Genomic DNA, 17488 nt, shown 5'->3' on the forward strand with positions numbered 1-17488 from the left:
TGCAAGAATGCAATCAGGTGTGTTATAATAGGATATGTAGGCCTTACCTTGGAGACTAGTCTAGATGGAGCTGATTCAGTAGAATCAAATAAACTTTGTGGCAGATGCTTAAAGTATTTGAAATGTATGTAACACAGCCACACTAAGCATTTATCAGAAGATGTCAACATCTCAAGTATAAGAAATTCATTGGTCTTATAAACACAATCCTGAAATGTAAAGTAATACAGTATACTATTATATATAAATCATCTTGTAAATTATAGAAACAGTGCTCATATTCGGAACATGATCTCATAATCGCGTCGAGCATAGCTCATTGGCGAAAGTTCCGTATTTTTTAGTTGTATGAAAAAAATGTCTCTGGCGGGACAGTATACTATTATATATATATATACTATACTGTTATTAAAACTAAAGTGTCATTATTTAAAGGAATTACGTGATATTAATATATAACACCAAAAAATAGTCAAAGATGAAATGAGCAAACCAGCATCTTTAATTATTTCTATTCTGCTCTGCATTTGCCTCAAGCATATTCGCATACAATTCGCAGGTTCAAGCTTACTTTGTGTGGCACAGTATGTTGGACTACAGATCATCAAATCCAAAGCTTGTTGCATTGCTTGTATCCTTTATAGGCAAGACACTTTACTTAAGTTTGCCTCTCTGCCCAGGTTTACAAATGGGTACTTGGTATAGGTCAAAACACAACTGCACTGATAACAGGCTGCTATATTATGGGAGTATGTTTCCAGACGTGTTTGATCCAAAATATTGCCGGGGTAATAATGTTTAGAGTGCTTAGTGCATTAGGCACTATATAAAATCAATGTATTATATTTAATATCTGCATAATATATACTGTATGTGTGTATGTATAACAATACATTTTAAAACAGGGTGTCTAGAAAACTCAGATATTGATATCTGACTTTTCTAGATCTAGAAAACTCAGATATCTGACTTTTCTAGATCTAGAAAACTCAGATATCTGACTTTTCTAGATCTAGAAAACTCAGATATCAATATCTGGGTTTTCTAGTTCCAAAATGGAACTAAAAAACTCAGATCATCATATGATTGGTTGGTAGGTCATTTGGATCATTCCATTATTAATCAGAAGGTAGGTCATTTGAAATACTAGAGTATTATTTATTATTGAAACTGGTTACTGTGTACGTTTTCTTACTAATATTGTAACATGTAGAAGCGGCCTACGGCTTAAATCATAAAGAAAATACAGTGCACGTTTACTGTTAAAATGTAGGCTTAAAAATTAGGTATGTACGAGTTGGTGTGGGTACGAGTTGGTTGAGGTACGAGTTACGAGTTGACCACTTGTAGCCTAGTACCCGGGCCAGGCCTACTCTTCGTGATACATCGCGATAGCGCCCACACGTTGAGCCGTAAAATTGAGTTTGCTTAGCTAGGCTCGGCCTAAATGCTAAGCCTACATTTTAAAAGGTGTATACTGTATTTCTTTATGATTTAAGTCGTAGGCCGCTACTAAAAGTTACAATAATAATTATTATTAGTAAGAAAACGTATAATACTGTAGTATTTCAAACAAGCTACCCTCTGATAATAATAGAACGATTCATTTGATGATCTGGGTTTTCTAGTTCCATTTTGGAACTAGAAAACTCAGATATTGATATCTGAGTTTTCTAGATCTAGAAAAGTCAGATATCTGAGTTTTCTAGATCTAAAAAACTCAGATATATCTGAGATCTGAGTTTTCTAGATCTAAGTTTTCTAGACACGCTTTAAAACATTATAAACTATTATAAATAATAATAACCTGGATTAATATAGTACTTAATGTACATATCAACTGAAAAAAAAAAATTCTTACTCTGAGTATTTCTAGAGTAAAGTCGTTCTTATTAACTAAACAATGCAATTGGCATCTGTATAGCAACATCTCAAGCAGTCTGTGAGAACCAATCTCTGATGGGCTAGATTCTTGTTCATCTTGTAATGCTTGTAGCAAATCTTGACATAGATTGTCTTTATCATCAATGGTGTTAGCGATCGATAATGCCTAAATCAAAATTAAATGATAGGAGAAACCAAGTCATTAACCTTTGAACTCATTTGATTTATAAGCAAGAATCAGGTGATAAGCTGATCATTCACATGGCTCAGACAACTAAAAACTAAATAAATAATAACATACTAAACATAACGTAGCTTTTACCATTAGCATTTATGTATACCGAGAAAACTACTAAAGCTTGGTTCCCACTAGGCCGCAACGCAAGGACGTAAACGCAAAGGAAACGTGTTGAGCAATGACAAGCGATAGTTCATATAATCTATCGCTTGTGATTGGTCAACTCACTTACGTTGGGTTTACGTCCTTGTGTTGAGGCTCTAATGGGAAGCAAGCATTAGTGATAGATAGTTGTTACCTTATGCCAAACTTTGTAGTCATTTGTGTACTGAATACCATGGTTACACATCTCCATCACATCGTCATGGTTGTCGGATCGTTTGTTGTACAATGTCAGATAATGAAGCCATAAATCTGGGTCATTTTTGTTATTATCCAAGCCACGTGAAAGGGCATGTAATGCCTTGTCCAAATTACTATTTCTGGAAACAAATTAATTGGTTTATTACACTGTATTCTTTATATGTTTTTAACAGCCTAAAAGTATATGGTAATGAACTTGATTCTTTTTTAGATCCCTCAGGTTCTCAATTTAAAAATTTAAGTGCCTATTTCCTTGGATTGTTTAAAGATGTATTGCCCTCCAAAAACATTTTAAATGAAAATTATTAAAATCAGATTTTGAATAGGCCATTTTTTGTAATTTTAATGAAGTTAAATCACTTCCACAAAAAAACCAATTTTTTCACTTATAAACAGACAAAACAAATTGTTAAATTTAAACTATTTTTTGCTTTCTAATTACAGTTTTTTAGGTAAATAATTTTTTTTTCAATGCAATTTTTAGTCAATTATTATTATGAAAAATCAAATGGCATATTCAACAAAATTTGATTTTTCCAGGGGGATAATATATCTTTAATCGAGCTAAGTTTCTAATTAAGTAATTACTTTAATTAGTCTTACCCTGGTTTGCTCAACTGCTTGTAGGCAAGTTTCAACCATAATTGAATATCATCTGGTTTTTGTAGGACGGAATTTTCAAGGTGACCTGTACCAACATCCGATTGAAAATAGCGCAAATCATCGTCTTCAATAAAATCTGGGTCAACAAGGCTTATAGGTTTCGTTTCTACAAGAAAAATAACAAACATGATCGTTTATTATTAAGCACTATGATCATTGCAGAAGTTAGCATTTTTGTACCACCTTTAAGGTTCCGTTGTGTAGAGTTCTAAACAATTTTATTTGGGAATGTTTATTTTTTTTATTTGTAGGTCCACCAATGTTGATATTTTTTATACAACAGTACAAACTTCAGGACCCAAAAAAGTGACCCCTTAATAGGAGTGTCGTTTGAATAGCAGTTGGCTATAATATATTTCCCACATTCTTTTGATGGTGTCCCCTGAATAGGGGTGTCCCAAATGAGGGGCTCCCTTGTAGTTTTACCTCCGTCCAAAATTATACATCATCACCATGATTTGTAATTTTTCATTTCATATTTTTTTGTTTCTACCAGTCTGTTAGTGGCAATGATGAAGTATCACGGTGCTGACGTCACAATACCACATAACATCCCTTGTTACCCAGCAATATCCCAAGCGTTTAATGACTTTTTTTCCAGGCTGGCGATTCAATAGTGATTCTCTGCTGTCATTTTCAACTGAACATTACTTCCAAATTATTTTACAAAACTTTTAGCTGGTAAACGTAATAAGTTAGTCACTTAAAATACACCAGATGTTCTCGTAATTGGGTTATTGCCATGTAACAAGTATTGTGACATCAGAATGCAATACTCTATAAACTTTTAAATAATTTACAAAATATATTGTTTGAAGGTTTGCATGGCGAAATCAAATGTTGATTTAAAGTTTGCGGTACACCACATATATTAGTTCTGAAAAGAACTGTCGAGTTTCTCAATGTTTCGATCAACATGCTTTGATCGTCCTCAGGAGTGAGAATGTGGTGTACCGCAAACTTTATATCAATTTACAAAATATTTGACAGGAGAGTGACACTTCCAACCTTGATTGAAGAACATTATTTATTTTTAGGAAGACAAATGTAGACAAATTATTTTACTATACCAGATACAATTTTGACATCTTCATCTGTCAAAAGTTCTCCATCAGTTTCTAATGTCTTCTTGTTTCTCTGAGTAACCTTCCAACGTCTTGGTTCAAATCTTAGGGAAGTCCTCTGAGGCTTTGAAAATACTAAATTCATGGTCTTTTCAATCATTTGTTGTTTCTCTTCTTCCGAGTCTGTCTTCAAATCTTGAACTTTCATTTTGGCAAACAGCCAGACCTTTCTCTGAATTTGTTGCAATGTGCTTTTGTCTGTTGCGCCAACGATGGAAACATTGTAGGAAACAAGATGGGCTAATGTTTCCTCAAAGCTCATTTTGAAATCTCGTTCATGTTGCCTATAAAGACACGATAAACAATAATATTTTTTTACTCTCTTTTAAATTGGAGGAACACTCTCGTAACCAGAGGTTCGACCAACACAAAATGTTTACAAAATGAAATACTGTTCTGAATTAGTTAGAATATATATATATATAAAGTTAATACCTTGGCTACTCTCCTTTAAAATGGAGGAACAATCTTGTAACAAGAAGTTCGACCCATAAAAAATGTTTACAAAATTAAATACTGTATACAGTACATAATATATAGATACAAAAAGTTAATACTGGTTACAATACAACAAGCAGTACAAATTCTACAGATTTATTATAAAATATATTTGTAAGGTTTGAAAGAACCTTCCTTTTTCCTGAAGACCATCAGCGAAAGTGCTAGTAAATAGGCCTAACTCATCACAATTTATTGTCCAATCCTATACCTAGCCAGCAGACAAATTACTTTCATGTACTACGTACTGTAGGCCTTTCAATTTATTTTTTTGTTCAGCTGGTTACACTCGCACTTGCCCTGTAAAGATCCTGGCTATAGGCTTGATAGGGTAAATTAAAGGTATTATGAATATAACATATTTATTCAACACGTCAAGATATTCACATTAAACAAAAACTTTATTGATAATCTATAATCAGTTGACTTACCATCTACAATCATCATCATTGCATTTTCCATTGAGTTCAAATCGACAAAATATGGCAAATGGATTAATTTTGTTACAGAAAGTTGAACTCCCCTGTGATTCCGATGCCAATCGCTTGAATAATGGATTTAACCTGTAACAAGATATCAATAGAAATTAGCATAATTAATTTACGACCATTTATATTTTCACACGTCCAATTTCGAGCAATAATATTGTACTTTTATTGTTATTGATCATGACGTTTTTTGATTGGATTTTTAAAATTAAATATTATTTTTTATCAAAGATAGTATAAATGGTTATTCTATATAAGGTAGTTCTATGAATGAAAACGTTTGTAATGTCTTTTGTATGTTTAAAACTATTTATTATTCATTATCATCCTGGTATGTAGCCTTTGCAATGATGGTGGATGAAAATTGTTTTGTAATACTGTACATACAGTAAACCATTTTTGGGACCCTAAAAAGTGTGCTTTGGGTTTTATCTGAATTGGGGTTGGCATTGTTCGTTTCATGGGAAATTATCCTCTAAATATGGGTGTACTAAGGACAGGGTGTATTGTAATTAATGTGTTACCTGAATACATTCCATGGCATTAAAGGGCTTTCATAAGTATCTATTGATGTATTTCTGACAAGTTCTTTGACAGAGCTTTGCTGCGATACTAAATCCACTTTAATACCACTAGACAAATCAGATGAATCTTTTTTAGAAACACTAGCGTCAATTGAAGACGTCCAATCACAGAACCTCAACACCTTTTCCCGACGTTCTTGTAATTTCTTTAGTTTTTCTAACTCTTCAGTATTAAAAATGCTAGCAATCTCTGATTTGTCTAATTCCATTTTTTCCGAGTTCTTTACAACTGGTTCTTTGGGTGAAGATTCTGCCGAAAGAGATGGTTTCATGGTTGAACTCTCTTCATCCAACCAAGATCTCCTTCTGGGGACTTTCAAGTCATTGTTTTCTTCACCATTCATTCCAGAAGCACTCGGAACAGTAATTTTGTCCTTCAAATACAGTTGTTTTGAAGGTCTAATGTTCTCACTTATGTTGGCTTCTTTCAGAACTTTGGAAACAGCTGGAGAGGCTATCAATCTCTTTTTCAATGCCAGTTGTTTGTGGGATTCTTTGTATTTTGCAATTTTTTCTGCATACATTTTTTCAAGTTCTTGCAATTTAATCAGTTCCAGTTTTTCTTTGGCTAGTATTGTTTCTTTTTCCGAGTTAAGTCTCTGCCGCTTATTTGACTATAAAACAAAAATCAAGAATGTTATGAAAATTATATATTTTTTGCTGGTTCCCCTCATCCTATCTATCCATCTCATCTTATTATCCATCTATCACATCTATCCACCCTTCTCATCCCACACATCCATCTAATAGGAAATATCCAAAATGATAAACAATTTCAACAATATTTCAACAATACTTACCTCGTTTGTTTTTTGTACTCCTGATGAAGTTTTCTTTACCGAAGACGAATTCATCCTGGAATTATTCAGAGCTCTATAATTGCTAATGATCGTGTCCAGTGGTACACCTTTAATGCCTGCAAGTGTCTCCAATAATTGCGACTCTCTGTTCTTAAGTTGTAATAATCTTGAATGCAACAGCGTTTTCTATAATAATAATAATGTATATAATAATATAATATAATGATTTATATAGCGCCTAATGTTGTAAAACCTCAAAGCGATGAACATTATTATTACCCTAGTCATTTTTTTGGATCAAACACGTATGTCATTTTCAATATATATAACAAATTAAATAAGCACGTCAATTTACACTTAAATCAAGGATAAATGGGTTCTCTTGTCTCATATTAAGTTGAGTATCTACTAGGATTATTTACTTTTTAATGAATTGGTTCTGCATTGACTACCCTTAAGTTTAATATAACAATGTATGTATATATAAAAGGTTGTAAGCTTAAAAAAATGTTAAATCCATCTCATTTAATGAGAGCGAGTAAGTGGCCGAGCAATTAAGACAGTGGAACCTTAATTACTTAGCCATAACATCGGCAAGGGTTCGAGGCTTACTCAATTTATGATTCTGGAAGTAGAACAAATCTTCTCGGATAAGGACTATAAACCGTAGGTCCAGTCTACACATCTAGCTAAAAAAAACCTAGTACACCGTTTGAGATGAGTAGGGGTTACCCCGGTATAACTGCACAAACAAGTTTCTTGCTAATGCGGAATTTAATTGTTCTCCGACTTGATCCGATTTACAAAGATATGCCTGGATAACATGTGCAGCTATAGCTATACACTATATCAAATACTACTGTACTACAGCTTTAGGCTTCTAAGTAAGCCTTGGTACATCTACCACTTCTATAGGCTTCTAAGTAAGCCTTGGTACATCTACCACTTCTATAGGCTTCTAAGTAAGACTTGGTACATCTACCACTTCTATAGGCTTCTAAGTAAGCCTTGGTACATCTACCACTTCTATAGGCTTCTAAGTAAGCCTTTTGTGCTTGCTAGGTCCTTACCCAACAAGCCTAACTATCCAACTGCCAGCCACAGCCCAAGCAAGCTATGCCCTCATTAGCATAACCCATATGGTTGGTCACCTGTTCACTTGACACCCTTCAGTGAACACAAGTACAGTATACCTAGCTTGGATTTGGCACTTACACCCGGTATACACACACACACAGCCTCTGTCACACACAGCCACAAAAAAGGAGTATCTCTGTCTCTTCACTCTGGTGTGGATAAGTTAGAAATGAAGGCACACACTGCCAAACATTTTTAATTAAGATTCCACATTATCTTATCAAGGAATTATTGTTGTGAAAAGAAATATATGTAAACAAGTATCTTACGTCATTGTGTATTTTTTTTATGCCATTCTCATTTGCACTTGCAATTTTTCTGACAGTTTCAAGTTGTTCAGTTAATTTCTTTATTTTCGCCATTGCTAACTTTAATGTTGATTTTTTCTTTTCCAGTTTTTGATCCGCTTCTTCAAACAAGTTTACATCTTTTTTAATTGCTAACCTTTAAAAAAAAAGGACTGATTTGTTATGATAGTTTTAAATTATCATGCCAAATTGAAATCGTGTAATTATGTGTGGTCAGAGAAAATCTTGAATCAAATTTGAGACCAGGGTAGCTGAAAGAATGAAACATAAAACAGAATAATAATTTAAATTATACCTGAACTTCACTAGTTTCTCCTCCAGAATTTTTATTTTCATTTGCTTTAATGCACGTTTTTCTTCTAAAGCTTTTTTCTCCAAATCAGTTTTGTTAATATTTTTTAAATTCTTTGATCCTTGACGGACATCTTCCTTCCTGTCAACTTTCTTCTCCAATTTTTTTTCAGTTGTTGCGGAACCCGCAGTCGGTCTTTTAATATTCTTTTCATTTTCATCCTGACTCTGCGTATCCAAATCAGACTGGACAGGTGATTGATTCATACCACCTTTAATTTTTCTAGTTTTCTCTCGTTTTGCAATTTCTTCTTTCAAACGTTTGTACTCTTCTTGTTGTGTGGTGGATAGCTGTTTCATAGCTTCTGGTGTTTTTGGTTGCAAGGAGGGAATAGTCTCTTTAAACGAACCTGGTTTATTAGCCTGTATTATAAAATATTAAATCATGAATGAGATAAATAAATAGTTTATAGGATATATATGGTTTCTAACTGCAGTTGAAAAACTAAGGAAACCTTTGAATAGAAGTTCCCTCTGAATAAGAGTTCCCTCTGAATAGCAGTGTCCTCTGAATAGGTGTGCCCTCTTAATAGGGGTGCCATTTGAATAGGGATTCCCTTTGAATAAAAGTTCCCTCTGAATAAAAGTTCCCTCTGAATAGGAGTGTCCTCTGAATAGGTGTGCCCTCTTAATAGGGGTGCCATTTGAATAGGGATTCCCTTTGAATAAAAGTTCCCTCTGAATAGGAGTGTCCTCTGAATAGGTGTGCCCTCTTAATAGGGGTGCCATTTAAATAAGGATTCCCTTTGAATAGGAGTGTCCTCTGAATAGGGGTGCCATTTGAATAAGGGTGCCATTTGAATAAGGGTTCCCTTTGAATAAGAGTTCCCTCTGAATAGGCGTGTCCTCTGAATAGGGGTACACTCTTAATAGGGGTGTCCTCTGAATAGGGGTACACTCCTAATTGGGGTGTCCTTTGAATAGGTATACACTCTTAATAGGGGTGTCCTCTTAATAGGGGTGTCCTCTGAATAGAGGTGTCCTCTGAATAGAGGTGTTCCAAAGAAAAGATTCTCCTGTACTTACATCAGCTTTTTTACGAGCCTCTTTTAAGAATTGGTCAAGCATATTGGTGTAGCCAGATGAAGCCCGACTTGAAGTGTTTTCATCATCGCTGCTATCACTATCATTTAAGTTTATCACTACTTCTTTATGAACAGGTATCTATTACAGAAGAATAACAATATAAACATGTTATAGTTATCACTGTCATCAATCAAATTGCAATGTGTTGATAATGTGCTGAAAAGTCAATGTAAACAATTTTTTGAATATTTATTATAAGTATTTTTACCTTAATAACAGATGGTTTTTTTTTAATAGGTCGTTGAAAACTTGGTGATTCACTTCTAGGAGTTACTACTGGTGACGGTCCTTGAGAAGCTTTAGATTCCTACAATAAATTGAAATTTATTTTTAAAAATTAAATGCACATTGAAAAAATATGGGGAAAAAAACCTGTTATAAAATCAAAATTACCTTTGTTCCTTCAGTTGCCTTAACCATCTTTTTTTGTTTCAAGTTTTGCAATAGAAGTTGACGAAGCGCCATTTCCTCCTCATCATCCTCTTCCTCTGGTTCCGGTGGTTTTGGAAGATCCGATTCCATTGGAGGAGGAGGTGGTAGTGGTGGAGGAGCACAAGGAATGGGTTGTGTGCCAGGGACAGGAGGCTGGCTAAGCTCTATTGGTTTATCAGTACCAGTTTCAGTTGTTAGGATTTCGACCTTCTCTTCCGATTCTAAATATAAATAATAATACTAATGATACTTAGGGCAATTTAGATATATTGCCTTTTTAATATAAATGGGCATAATATGCCCTATTAGCCAAATCTGTGACACCTTTGTATTGCTAAAAAATCACGGCAACAACAAGTTTCTTCTGGCAATAAAATGAACAAAGTTTGTCATGCATTGTGAAATCTTTGAAGAAAGCATAGTTACGCGCTATTCAATTACTATAATTGGTTAGTTTAATACCAGTGCAATACACACATGCATGCATTAACTCGGGACATCTCGGAACAGGTCTTTCATCAGTGTGTTTTTGTGAGATTTTCCACAAATTGTATTCACACTATGCAAACCTGGTTACAACTTGTTACATTTTGCAGATGTGAAAAGGGTATTAGAAAAAACATGGAAAATATGGCATCTGTAATAAGAAATAATTTTCAAAGCATATCAGGTGACTATGGTGTTACAAAAAATGTGTACATACCTTGCAATTCATCGATGTCCATTTCAACTTGTTCATAGTTATCAACACCCATGGTTGCTGGAATAGATTCATTACCAGGCATATCTGAACTTTCAGCTTCTGTGGTTTCCTATATATAATTTAATATATCTAATATTTATAAAGTATATTTAAAAACAGTAATAGTATATTACTGTATGGTCTACTAATTCCTGGTAAATGTGTGTTTTATTACAGATACTAATATTAAAACTTTTCAAATATTCCACACAGTCCAAGCTACCTTGATTTAGGTACAATAATAACATTTCATTGCATTCCTTTCATTCAAACTCAACCGCAATAGAGGAATTCTAAAGGCACCGTTATTTTTTTTTGACAGACCATGGCCGTGTTTCCGCAGCCAAAAATTAACCGATAAAAATTAACTGATAAACTGCCTGTGGACGCGGGGTTTAACTGATTCAACTTGAGAAAAATTCATTAAAAATTGTCTCTTTCAAATCAGATAATTATGGGATAAATGCGATGTTTAACCTTTGACCTAAAGGAAAAATTTTTGCGATGTGATTGGGCTACTGTACTGGTTGTTTGGTAATGACTGATTATGCGCACTTTATTGGTTAAAAAATAAACTGATAATTTTGTTTTGACTGCCCATACCTTATCAGTTGAAGTACTACAAGTCATATCTCTTGCTTCTGGTGTTTCTCTCAGGTAGAGCAAGAACTGGTTAATTCGTTCCTCTTCATCGTCAATCTCCAAGATGTCTTTTGTTGTCCGTGCTCTTGGACCACTAGTTGACCGTGAACGTGGTCTTAGACGCGATTGACGAATGCTATGGCGTCCCTTTCTGCTTCTTGATATTGCAGATGACCTTCGAGGTGTATCTAGAATTAATTGAAAGAATTTCATCATAAACTTTGTTTAATCCTTTTAGAATGTCATTTTGCATCATTTTATACAAGCAACACAAAATCCCACTAGGGTGTGAAGGATTTGAACTTCAAAACCTTATGGCCAACTCAGACAGCGTCAATTTAAACATGTTCTTCCGACAAATAAAAACTACACCAGACGCCACTCAGACAGCACTGATGAGTCAAGACGTTTCGTCGTACAATGCTGTCTGAGTTTCCTAATCAGGGCAACACTCTTACAATATTGTTTCCCCAGGTAAGCAGCCATAATAGATTTAAAATTTAAATAGTTTCTTTATTTACTTGTTCTCTTTTTTGTTGAGTTATTGGACAAACTTTCTGATTTTCTGGGGAACAAATCTTGTTTTGGTTTACTTTTGTCCTCTTCTTTCTCATTCTTCTGAGCAAGTGATGTCAATGCAGCTAATCGTAGCTCCAAAATATCCTCATCATCGTCATTCTCATCTTTTTCCTTTGCACGCTACAAAATAATTTCATGAGCTTAATGGAGAAAGTAGCAATTTATCAAGTATAACTATGTAGTACCCCTTTTACACCGCATAGCTTAGAACAAACCTGTATCTTGTCCAGATAAATTTTCATTTCACACCTGATCCATTAATCCGTTAATTACACGGGTTGCGTGTATTTACACTGCAAACTTTAAAAATACTAACCCATGTAATGTTCAAGACTAAAGGGTCTTTCACACCTGTTCCGGCACAGTTCCGGTCCGGCAAATCCAATTGAACGTCAATGTTTCGTTTTCACACTGCTACTTGCATATCGATTAGCGTATAGACGTACATTGATGTTCAATTCGCCAGACCGAAACCGTGCCGGAACAGGTGTGAAAGACCATTTATGCATGATTAAGAGACACCCTAGTAATGGTCTGCTCATTATACCTCCTACTATTTTTTATTTACATTTATTAATCATGTGCGATACAGAAGAAATCTGGATTATTTAACTTACACACTTTGCAGGTTGGACGTCGGATGACATTTCAAGTTTACCAGTAGCTTGGCTTGCATTTAAATTATTTTCTTCTTGTGTTATGTTTTTTAAGAGGCTTTGGGAATCAATCTCTCCATCATTAAGTTCTTTTTCAGTTTGTTTTATCTTCTCTTTCTCTCTTTCTATCGCCTCATGTACCATGCGGTGCTCCTTCAGAAGTTGTTCAAAATCTTCGGGATCTTTTTTTTTATTTGTATGAATACCAACTTTTGGAAGTACACTCTTCCCCGAATCTATAGTTAATTCATCAAGGATAAATATATGGATGTACTTTTGTTTTGAAGTACACAATCATTACTTGTAAACTACTTCTTCCCCTGAGTGCTGGGAAATGATTCCAACAGCATCTAGACACCTTGTATGTATACACTTTATTATTTCCAGTAAAAAATGATTAATGTTGAACGGTTACCAGAAAATCATTTCCACCAAGAGAAAGTTTTTCTTATTTTAAAAGTAGGACCTACTATTAATAACCTTATAAATAATATATTATTAAAACATCACATTTAAAAAATGTATCTCAAAAGTCATTTGTCGGAAAAAAAAAAAAAGGATACATGATGATGGTCCTTCTGCGACTCTTTCACGAAAGTTTGACAGGCTTGTTTCTATTGTCTTTTTTGATTTCTTAAAACTTGTTTCAGGTTTTGTTTCTCTTCTTGAACCATCTTTTCTATTATCATTGTATTTTTTCTCAATAAACTTTGAACCATTTCCATCCATCCAATATCCAGGACCATGGTCATCTTCAAGTTCATGCTGTCTTTTTTTAGCTTTATTTTTGGAATTATCATAATTTCTGTAACAATTATTAATATTATTATCGTAATGCTTATCACTACGATAATTACCGGTCCTAGAAACAGGTTTTTCAGACCTTTTAGCAAACCCACTTCCGTGATACGGTCTCTTTCTAGTGGCAGCTCTACTTAGGCCTAGGCCTCCGGATTTACCGTCCCTTCGATAGACCTTTCCCGCTTCGTTGAAGGCAGTCACTTTGGCTTTACCACCAAGAAGGCCTGAACTAGAATCCCTTTTTGTGACATCTATTTCATCGTTTTTAACTACAGTAGTATCACCTGAATCATCTTCAATTTCACCATCTTCTATTTCCCCTTCTTCCATCATTACAATTTAAGAATTAAGAATATAAAGCAATGTTTTCTCACGCGGCCTAGGCTAGGCCCCTACTACGCCATGGCATTCATGCGGCTGATGATCTCTCTTCCGGTTCGGTGTGTACTTCTTTTGTAATAACACATTTTCTACGGAGACCCAGAGGTCATACAATATATATTTGACATACCATTGGTTTATGCCGCGTCCCAGTCTACGATTAAAATCGGCAATAAGTTTACCACTGTATGTGCGCTACACCCATTTTGGTTGTACAGTCATAATAATGAATAGGTTACGATTAAAATCAGCGATAGTTTAGCACTGTGTCCTACTAGGCCTAGGCCTAGGCCTATACCTTTTTTTTTTATAACTGTGCGCTTCCATACCATGCCAATTATGGTAGTACTTGAGCACAGTGATAATAAATATGATCTATTTTAGCACTGTACGCTACTATACCCATGTTGTTTGCACTCGCACACAGTGATAATACATAGGATCTAGTTAAGCACATTGCGCTACCATACCCATTTTGGTAACTACGCGCTACCATATCCATTTTGGTTACACTCGCGCACAGTGATTAAAATAAGATTTAGTTTAGCACTCTGCGCTACAATACCCCTTTTATTTGCACTCGCGAAAAGTGATAATAATTGGGATTCATTTTAGCACTGTGCGCCACCAGAGAAATCTGTGAACAAAGCTGTAGAGAAAATAGAAACCAGATTTGATTTAGGCCTATTTGGAAGGGAAAATATCCATTTTGGTTACACTCGCGCACAGTATTATAAATAAGATTTAGTTTAGCACTTTGCGCTACAATACCCCTTTTATTTGCACTCGCGAAAAGTGATAATAATTAGAATTCATTTTAGCACTGTGCGCCACCAGAGAAATCTGTGAACAAAGCTGTAGAGAAAATAGAACCAGATTTGATTATTTGGAAGGGAAAATATCCATTTTGGTTACACTCGCGCACAGTGATTATAAATAAGATTGAGTTTAGCACACTCTGCGTTACAATACCCCTTTTATTTGCACTCGCGAAAAGTGAAAATAATTGGGATTCATTTTAGCACTGTGCGCCACCAGAGAAATCTGTGAACAAAGCTGTAGAGAAAATAGAAACCAGGTTTGATTATTTGGAAGGGAAAATGGTTGATATTGCAACCAATACTGCTTCGGAAATCTCGTACATTGATGAATTACAGCACAAAGCACAAAAACCGGCCGTACAACTGGACGATCTTTAACACAATTCTCGTAGAAACTGTCTACGCTTATTCGGAATCCCGGAGACAAGTAAAGACAATACTGATGAAATTGTGGTAAACTTAGCAAATAGTAAACTTGGAATTGATATTAATCTGCACGATATTGATAGGTCTCATCGGACAGGCGCAAGAAATGGCAAATCGAATCGTCCACGACCAATCATCGTGAAATTCACTTCTTATCGGAACAGGAAAAGAATCATCACAGCACGTAGAAAGCTGAAAGGAAGTGGTATTTCAATCCAAGAGGACCTGACATGGAACAGAAGGAATCTACTTGCTGAAGCCAAGAAGCACCCAAGCACAAAGAGCGTATGGTCAATCGATGGCGACAGTAGTCAGAAATGACAGGGAAGTAAAATTAACCATTCTTACATTGGCTGAACTAAACAATCTATAATTATGTTATTAAATCCAAAGATAGATATACGATGGTTATATGCACGGAATTTTACAATACCATTTATAACTGTTTGTAATTTAATTTTTAAAAGAAATGTATTATTATTAGGTATATTCACTAAGCACGATTTTGAAATTGAAACTAACAATTATTATACCGTTAGCATCACTTTTCGATAATTTTTTGTTTCTTTTTATTTTTTTCTTTTCTTCATTCTTAACAAAACAAATGAACAACATAGAAAATGAAATTAATATCTTTAATGTCAAGCATTCAGTTCAAAATGCATATAACTTTGATCAAAGCTTTATGAATTATCAAGATAAAGCCTTTTCCGTTTCACACGTTAATATTCACTCCTTAAGTAAAAATTACGACAATCTCAATTTATTTTATGAAACCTGTATTAAATATAAATTTAATATTATTGGTATTTCAGAGGTATGGAATATTTCTCAACCTGAGCTTTACCGGCTACAGAATTATAATTTAGAAGTTGTATGTCGAGAGGATTCTCGTGGGGGCGGCGAAGGTGCCTACATTCATTCTTCTTTAAATTATAAACTTGTAAAAGCCAATGTTACCCATGCTGAGTCCTTGTGGTTAAAAGTTGCAAATAGTAATAATTCTGAAATCCTTGTAGGCGTTATCTACCGAAAATCAAATACTAATATTAAAGAATTTCAAGACAGTCTTATTCATACATTATAGAAAAATAACATTGATAAAACGGATTGTATTCTCTTAGGGGATTTTAATGTGGATGCAAATGACAACAACACACTTAATAATAACTTTTTCTCAATAATGGATTGCATTTGCATGACTCAACTTATAAACAGTCCAACAAGAAAAACGCTTACTACTAGTACAATAATTGATCATATTTATACAAATATTCATAAATTTAAAATACATTCCGGTACAATTTATACAGACATATCTGACCATTTTCCTATTTTTGCTGTTTTTGAAGATTTTACATTAGGCCTAAGAATAAAAGACAAGCCAATAACTATAACAAACAGAAACTTTAAAAATTATAAAGTTGAAAATGTTATTTCTGAACTGACTTATAGTAATTGGCGTGAAGTGTATGATACCAATGATACAACATACAGCCTATAATCATTGTAATGATATATTTCTGAATGTTTGTGATAAACATGCCCCAATTACAACGCAAAATCCAAAGAAACAGCATGTGGATAAACCTTGGCTTTCCAACAAAGCAATCAAGACAAGCATAAACAAAAAGAACAAATGTACTCAAAGTGTATAAAAAGAAATTTTAATCCAGAGATATTTTCACGCTATAAGAAATACAGAAAAGTGTAATCAGAAAGGCTAAACAAATATATTACGGTAAACTGTTCAGAAATTGTAAAAACGATAGTGGAAAAATATGGAACAATATAAACATGCTAATTAAAGAAAAGCAAAATTAATGAAAACTCGACACCACCTTCTGATTATTTACAAAATCCCATAACGCCTTCGTTTTTCTTGAAACCAATTAGGCCTACACATTATGAAATTGAAGAAGTCATCTGGTTATGATTACATGTCTGGGCGTCTAGTCAAAGACTGCTTCCCATATTAGTAGACCACTTGAGCATGTATTTAATTTATCATTTATTAATGGGATCTTCCCAGATGCTCTGAAAATAGCAAAGGTGTATCCTATTTTTAAGAAGGGAGAAAAAGATGTTATAAACAATTACAGGCCTATTTCTGTTCTACCAATTTTAGCCAAAATATTTGAAAAATTAGTTAATGTCCGAATATTAGAATTTCTCGAAAAGCACCATATTCTCTATGATCACCAATATGGATTTAGGAAAAATTACAGCACTACATTGTCTCTAATTGTAAATCTAGTAAATTCAATTATCAAGAAAGTGGATGAAGGTAAAGTCACTATTGGAATCTTCATTGACATGGCAAAGGCATTTGATACAATTGATCATAATATTTTACTTAACAAACTTCATCACTACGGGATAAGAGGAATTTGCCTGGATTGGTTTAAAAGTTATCTAACAAACAGAAAACAGTTTGTAAATTATGGTGGATGCAACTCCACCGAAGAACGTATTACACATGGT

General features: G+C 34.2%; 1 protein-coding gene across 1 annotated transcript in view; it reads right to left on the bottom strand.

Annotated features, from left to right (window-relative positions):
* Positions 1 to 13802, bottom strand: part of LOC140040598 (zinc finger C3H1 domain-containing protein-like) — a 23156-nt gene extending 9354 nt beyond the window's left edge. The window contains exons 1-18 of the mRNA XM_072086651.1: positions 13139 to 13802; positions 12537 to 12811; positions 11862 to 12039; positions 11302 to 11528; positions 10660 to 10768; positions 9918 to 10177; positions 9733 to 9831; positions 9465 to 9602; positions 8383 to 8801; positions 8049 to 8223; positions 6643 to 6828; positions 5783 to 6456; positions 5202 to 5333; positions 4219 to 4556; positions 3089 to 3254; positions 2421 to 2604; positions 1862 to 2050; positions 48 to 209 (exon numbers count right to left, since the gene is read on the bottom strand). Of these exons, the coding sequence (XP_071942752.1) occupies positions 48 to 209; positions 1862 to 2050; positions 2421 to 2604; positions 3089 to 3254; positions 4219 to 4556; positions 5202 to 5333; positions 5783 to 6456; positions 6643 to 6828; positions 8049 to 8223; positions 8383 to 8801; positions 9465 to 9602; positions 9733 to 9831; positions 9918 to 10177; positions 10660 to 10768; positions 11302 to 11528; positions 11862 to 12039; positions 12537 to 12811; positions 13139 to 13709 (4482 nt within the window). The 5' untranslated portion in view covers positions 13710 to 13802. The remainder of the gene's footprint in view (positions 1 to 47; positions 210 to 1861; positions 2051 to 2420; positions 2605 to 3088; positions 3255 to 4218; positions 4557 to 5201; positions 5334 to 5782; positions 6457 to 6642; positions 6829 to 8048; positions 8224 to 8382; positions 8802 to 9464; positions 9603 to 9732; positions 9832 to 9917; positions 10178 to 10659; positions 10769 to 11301; positions 11529 to 11861; positions 12040 to 12536; positions 12812 to 13138) is intronic.
* Positions 13803 to 17488: the final 3686 nt, after the last annotated feature.

The sequence above is a fragment of the Antedon mediterranea genome, chromosome 2 (assembly GCF_964355755.1).
Source record: "Antedon mediterranea chromosome 2, ecAntMedi1.1, whole genome shotgun sequence".
NCBI classification, from domain to species: Eukaryota; Metazoa; Echinodermata; class Crinoidea; order Comatulida; family Antedonidae; genus Antedon; species Antedon mediterranea.